The sequence below is a fragment of the Morone saxatilis genome, unplaced genomic scaffold (genome assembly GCF_004916995.1).
Source record: "Morone saxatilis isolate NCDOM2014 unplaced genomic scaffold, NCSU_SB_2.0 Contig7, whole genome shotgun sequence".
Taxonomy (NCBI): Eukaryota; Metazoa; Chordata; class Actinopteri; family Moronidae; genus Morone; species Morone saxatilis.
The window spans coordinates 14,221,497-14,227,961 of NW_023340246.1; the positions used below are offsets into that span (position 1 = coordinate 14,221,497).

The 6,465-nt window shown below is 39.4% G+C and overlaps 2 protein-coding genes across 3 annotated transcripts in view; one reads left to right on the plus strand and one right to left on the minus strand.

The window, feature by feature from the left end:
- Window positions 1–2,777, plus strand: part of slc35a1 (solute carrier family 35 member A1) — a gene marked incomplete in the record, with an annotated part of 6,507 nt that extends 3,730 nt beyond the window's left edge. Inside the window, 1 exon segment of the mRNA XM_035678763.1 lies at window positions 1,901–2,777. Within this exon segment, the coding sequence (XP_035534656.1) occupies window positions 1,901–2,034 (134 nt within the window).
- Window positions 2,778–3,091: 314 nt separating this feature from the next.
- rars2 (arginyl-tRNA synthetase 2, mitochondrial) overlaps window positions 3,092–6,465 on the minus strand; it is a 9,391-nt gene continuing 6,017 nt past the window's right edge. For both annotated transcript variants that reach the window (XM_035678761.1, XM_035678762.1), the window contains 7 exons: window positions 6,016–6,140; window positions 5,405–5,472; window positions 5,185–5,294; window positions 4,308–4,403; window positions 4,093–4,167; window positions 3,935–3,998; window positions 3,092–3,576 (listed from right to left, as the gene is read on the minus strand). In XM_035678761.1, the coding sequence (XP_035534654.1) occupies window positions 3,490–3,576; window positions 3,935–3,998; window positions 4,093–4,167; window positions 4,308–4,403; window positions 5,185–5,294; window positions 5,405–5,472; window positions 6,016–6,140 (625 nt within the window). In that variant the 3' untranslated portion in view covers window positions 3,092–3,489. The remainder of the gene's footprint in view (window positions 3,577–3,934; window positions 3,999–4,092; window positions 4,168–4,307; window positions 4,404–5,184; window positions 5,295–5,404; window positions 5,473–6,015; window positions 6,141–6,465) is intronic.

Sequence of the window (6,465 nt, forward strand, 5' to 3'; positions counted from 1 at the left end):
GAAATGAATAGAAAATAGAGTCAAAACATTGACAAGGTAGAATAATAATATTTGATTTGAATAAGAGTTTTTTTACATCAAACTTGCGTTTCGTCAAAGAATCCCCATTTGCAAGCAATTACAGCATTGCAGAGCCTTTGGCATTCTAGTCTTATTGTGAGGTAATCTGGAGAAATGCCACCCCAACGCTCCAGAAGGCAGCTCCACAATGGATTGTTGGATGGGCACTTCTTGCGTACCATACGTCAAGCTGCTCCCACAACAGCTCAATGGGTCAGATCTGGTGACTCCGCCTGGCCACTCCATTACGATAGAATTACCAGCCTGCCTGCTCTCTTCTAAATAGTCGCAACAATTTGAGTTGTTTAGGGTCAATTGTCCCAGTTGTAGATGAAATGGTCAATCAAAGCGCGTCCCACTGGGTATGGGCATGGCGTTTGCATAATGAGTGATAGGCCTTCCTTATTCAGAATTCCCTTTACCCTGTACAAATCTTCCCCCTACCAGCCACCAAACAGCAAACCCCAGACCATTCACACTTACCTCACCATGCTTAACAGAATGGTCAGGTCCATTCTTCCAGCATTCTTTTATGTTCTGCGTCTCACAAACGTTCTTCTTGTGATCCACACACCTCAAACTTGTATTCATCCGTCCAGCAACACTTTTTCCCAGTCTCCTCTGCCAATGCTGTGTTCTTTTGCCCATCTTAAAATTCTTTTTCTTTTATTGCCAGTTTCAAGATATGGCTTTTTTCTTTGCCACTCTGCCCTGAAAGCCCAGAAGTCCCGCAGCCGCCTCTTCACTGGTCAGATGTGACCTGGTGTTTTGCAGGGTACTATAATAAGATTGCCAGTTGGTGGACTGTAGGCGTCTGTTCTCAAACTAGACTCTGAATGTACTTCATTCTTCTGCTCAGTGGTGGCAACGCGGCCTCCCATTCTTTTCTACTCTGGTAGAGCCTGTTTTGTGCTGCTCCTGCTGAAGGGATTATAACACACCGTTGTAGGAAATCTCAATTTCTTAAGCAATCTCGCATGAATAGCCTTCATTTAAGATACAGAAAATGACTGTCGAGTTTTCAGGATTGAAGTTCTCTTTTTCTGGCCTTTGAAGCGTTAATTTGACCCCACAAATGTGCATGCTCCAAGAAACTCAATCTTGCTCAAAGAGTCAGTTTGTAGCTCTGTTCAACGAGCTAAAAACTGTTTTCAGATGGTGGTGAACATGATTGCACAAGGGGTTTTCTAAATCATAATTAGCCTTCTGAGCAATGAGCAAACAACATTGCTACCATTAGAACACGGGAGGATAACAACGTATGGTGGTGAATAAGTGACTTTTCATGGAAAACATGAAATTGTCTGGGTGACCCCAAACTTTTGAACGGTAGTGTATATAAATGTATAAAGCGCATTTCATTACAGGTTGACTCAACTAAAGTGCAAACAGCAACAAGTGCTTTGAGATTAAATAAAATACTAGAATTTACAGCACTAATGTTTCTGCAATTTGGTACTTATAGAGAAAATGGAAACTGAATTGATAAACTTTCAATTAATTAATTACAGTTAATTGCTAGTTTAACACTCACTCACTGGGAAACATACAGTTCAACAATATGAATGTTTTCTTGGGTTTAAAAGGAGCTTTCAGTCCGTCAACAACTGCTTATACACACGTACAAACTTAACTAACTTTGTCTCTATTTCTGATATTATAACCCAATCAGTTATTTTCTAAGAAATTTGTAGGAAATTTCAGGACCTGTAAAATAATTTGTTCTCCCACTGATGAATCTTTCAAAGAATATTCAGAAACAGATTGTTTTATTCTACAAATGTCTTTATTTTTTAAATATGAAAGTGTCTCATTTTGCTCTTCTGTCCCTCTTGTGCAGCGATCTCATTTGCCTCTGGAGCCTTCCTGGTGTGCATTTCCATCTACCTATACGGACTTCCAAAGCAAGACACATCCAAACTGAGCCGGCAAGACACAGACAACGAATCCAAACAGAAACTGATCACTGTGTGAATCACGGACCTGCAGCAGAGGAGTCTCCCTCGCTGGTGGACCAGGTCTGTGTAGGGGTCTAACTTTTTCTAAGGGCCTAAAAGAGCTCCTACACTGGGAGAGGGATTAGGGAGCCACATGAACGCTCAGTTGAGTTGACTCACATAGAGCTTTTGTTTCACTTTAATGTTAAATCCAGCCCTCCTCCACTCACATGGGACTGGTGACAGGACTATGAATTTACAGATTTGTAAAAAAACAAAACAAATCTTAATGTTTTTGACGGCAGATTTGAGCAGTTTTTCATTTATTTTGAACACTTTTTTTTTAAACCGGCTCTTGCAGGTTGCTGCTCTTGAAGTTTGTAGATAATCTGAAGCAATCAGTGAAGTCATTCATCTTCAGCAATGCTGGAGCGATAAGTAGTAACAGGACTTTACTTTTATTTTGATGCCTCCATAAACGTCATATAAATCTCACTTCTCCTCATCGTGGAGTTTTTCTTTTCAGTCTGTTTTACACTGTGCAGTTAGTGTCTTATGTCCGTACCACATAGCTCTGATTTTGAATGTGCCCAACCCACACAGGAAAACATACTTGAAAGAAGGATGATGGCAGATTGCATGTAGAATCTCATGTTTATAATTTTAATCTCTCCAGTGTCTTGTGACTCTTTTTGTATCACATCTGTCGCCTTCTGTTTTGTAGCCTTTATTAAAACTGAATGGAAGTGTGATAAAAGCGAGTTACGACTCACCAACGTACCTTTGGATTAATTGTCTATTCAAAACTATGTCCCTCTTCTTGTTCCTACAGTTGGATGTTTGAGCAGCAGGAAAACGTTAGAAATGAACAAAATTTGTATATTTATAGATTCTGAGCAGTGAGCATGAGACAAAAGCAGAAGTTTCTTCTACGTGGATCATCAGCTGGTGAGGATGCTGATTTTCTGCCTTGGACTTGCAGCTTTAGTCTTCTACAACAATATCATGTACAGGTGCCAGTTTATTACGTACCTGTACAGCATTATACTGACATTCTCTTGATTCGACCACATTTATATGAATTGAGGGTAAAGAGCAAACACTTCTTAAATAATTTTATCCATGAGCTTAAACGCATCAACATTTTGTCAGTTACTCCAGTAATGACTTCACAGTCCATTGCTCATAAAAAGGCCTTCAGGTGAAACTCAGCTGAACCAGTTCTACCAGTCTAACCTCGATATGACGTGCATGGCATCATTGCCAGGTTACACATTCAGGCCTCAGGACACTTATCATCTGATATTATTTTGATTCACGCTGACTGGAATACCTGAGACAACACTGGGAACAGCAAACGCTTCTGTTGGTGAAACATTTCAATTCATGATTTTATTTTGAAAATATATAAGGCCTTTTATTTACAGTACACATTAATTGTAGCAGCGTCAGTGTGGTACCTACAGCAGATTAAGTAATACCAAACCAAGTGTCACATTTTCTCAACCGGGGTGATTCCCAGGATTCTCATCCCGTTGGCCAGGACCGAACCGGCTCCGCTGAAGAGTCGTAACCGTGCCTGTTGACATTTAGAAAAGAGAACACTTAATATATATATATTTTACATTTTTTGCATTTAAGAGCATTTTAATTTGTTGTAAATCACTGATGTTAGCTGAACCTACAAACTTGAATTCAGAAGCAATAAACGATTATTTTTCACTTTACTTTAAGTAATGGAGGCTAATGTTAGCTAAAATTACTGCGTCAACCTGCTGATACTACAACTACTGCTCAGAAGAAAATATCATATTATACCGTATGTTACTCTAAGTATGTCATAGTGCAATCCAGACCTGTTTAATATACTACAGAGGCTGATAGGGGTTTGTTTATGGTAATTATTTCCAAGTGTTTTGTTTGTCTTGTCTTTCTACCTGTGCAACATCCCGGGAGCTTCCTTTTACCGGCAGCTCTCTGTGTGCTGAGGCAATCAGGTGGCTGGAAAGGAATAATAGTTGCACTGGGATGATTGAACCTGGTAAACAAACAGGAAAAGTTCCCGACCCCACAGGACTAACATCCTGGTCCTTACCATAGCTTCAATAAAAAGTTGACAAGGTGTTTGGGTTGCAGATCCTGGGCCGACTGATACAACACCTCATCATAACTACAAAGAGCAGATTGAGGGATACTTTAAATGTTAAGTAAATATTGAACACACTGTCGCACTGACAGCCTTTCTCCGTCTCACATTCAATAAGATGCAGAGGAATGAAAGGATTATCATTTAAAAAGGAGTCTGCTTACCGAAGGAGGTGCTGAATGATATTTATACTTGTCTGCTCAAGTAAAAGGGATGGGTTGAATAAAGCTGCCTCTACACCTTCATTCTTCTGTATTAAACTGCAACAAGGACACAACAGTAAAGGTGTGAATGAGCAACTTCATCTTGTTTGAGAGGATTTGTATCCAGTACCATAAATATATGGATGTTTGTTTAAAGATTAATCTCTTGTTTATTGCTTTTTTTAATCCTCAACACTAAACAGGAGGAATGATTACAGCAAGGACAAGTGTGTAGGATTTAGTGTCATCTAGTGGTGAAGTTACAGATTGCAACTAACTGAACTCTGTCGACCTGGGAATGAGAATGGGCGGCGAGGAGCGTAGAAGAAACTACGGTGGCTGTGAAACTTGCAAAACGTTCTTGTGTGTTATCTATAGATAAAAACGTCTCATTCTAACATAAAACGCAACAACTCAGGTGATTACACACTACTGAAAACATTTATATTCCATTACTGGTAATAGAGCCTCCTAAACACACTGGAGCTTTAGGTACATTTTGATGATAATACTCAAGTACATTTACTCCAAGTACAATTTGTAATGCAGAGTTGAATGTAATGTGTCGGCTGAATAACACACAAAACAAACTATTACATATAATTTTAATCTTATTAAAGGAACATTATCCCTAATTAAACTCAAATAAAATGAATCAACAAAAAACAAAAAAACGAAGCAAAAACACCTGTTTAAAATCATCAACTGAAAACCTTTTGAATTCTTACTGTTGTTGCTGTAAAACAACACAATTTAAGACAGTTAAAGACTAGATTAATCCGTAAATCATTTGAATTCCTGAATTAAGAGTTATTTTCAGCAGCTGATGAATACAGACCTGCAGAGTCGAGCGTGTGTGTACTGAAGGAAGACTCCTGTGTCTCCCTGAGCCTGCAGCATCCTGTCCCAGTCAAACGTATAGTCGGACTGCAGCGGACCTTTAAAGTCCTGAAACAGAATCAAGAGTCTGTCTCATCAAATTGTGCAGACAAATTAAGAAATGAAACAGGTAGTTGAATATTTGATAGTAGAGCCTAGAGGTAAAGTTTCCAGCTCACCTGAACTATCAATGCGCTGATTCCCACTTTCTCCGCTGTGTCCTCTGGGTCGTCCATTTCCTTTGTTGCTGTGGAAAGAGCACGAGCTGCTGTCACTTCTCCTCCCCAAATACAGGTTCATTTATCCCACACTGGGCAGTTTTCTTAGTACCATCGTGCATATTTGTCATTATAAAAAAGAGTGAATCTTTTTCCAGTATTGATAAGTATCAGTATCAATAAGCAGTATCAGTATAGATATCAGTGTCAGTACAATACCATCCATCTGAATGCACAACATATTCAATAGCTGCTTCAAATATACAGTATGAAGCATGGATTGGTGACATAAATCAAATCTCCCAGTACTACTACTAGAAATGCTGCACTGGATGAACATCCTGTTGTGGGATGCAATCAGAAAATCCCACCTGATGCTGTAAAGCAGCAAAATACACAGCAAATAAAACTGACTGTGGCACACACTGTGACCAAAGGACACTCTGTAAAATGCAGAGAACCGTAAAAGAACAGTGACGGTCTCATTTCTTTAAGATAAGTATACAAATACACTTTTTTGAGTCATGTGTTCTGTGTTGTCATATAACTGCCTACAGTGCGTCAGGTTTTACTTTTTGCCTGGCTCATGTTGCGTAGCATCCTGTCCCGAGCTTCGTCCAGCACGTCCTCCAGGAACACCACCTCACCGCTCCGGGTCTTCATGCCCCGCACCAGGCCGAAGGGCACGTGTTGACACCTGCAACCAGTCGTGGTTTATATACTTAACTGCAGTGAAAGCAATACCACGCTGTAAAAGTCCTGGAGATGTATTATCAGCAAGAATGGACTTAAAGTATCAAAAGTAATGGTACTCATTATGCAGCCCCTTTTCAGTGTCAGCATATTCTTAGTTTATTGTCACTGAAACATTAACATGTAATCAATAATTTCATTTTGAAATTGGGGGAGTTAGAGCTAATCTGAATTAGTTTATAGACTGTTGGGTTTTGATATACACCAATTTATCATGTTGTGAAGAAAATGTTTAACTTTACATTACATGCACCACCAGAGACAATAAG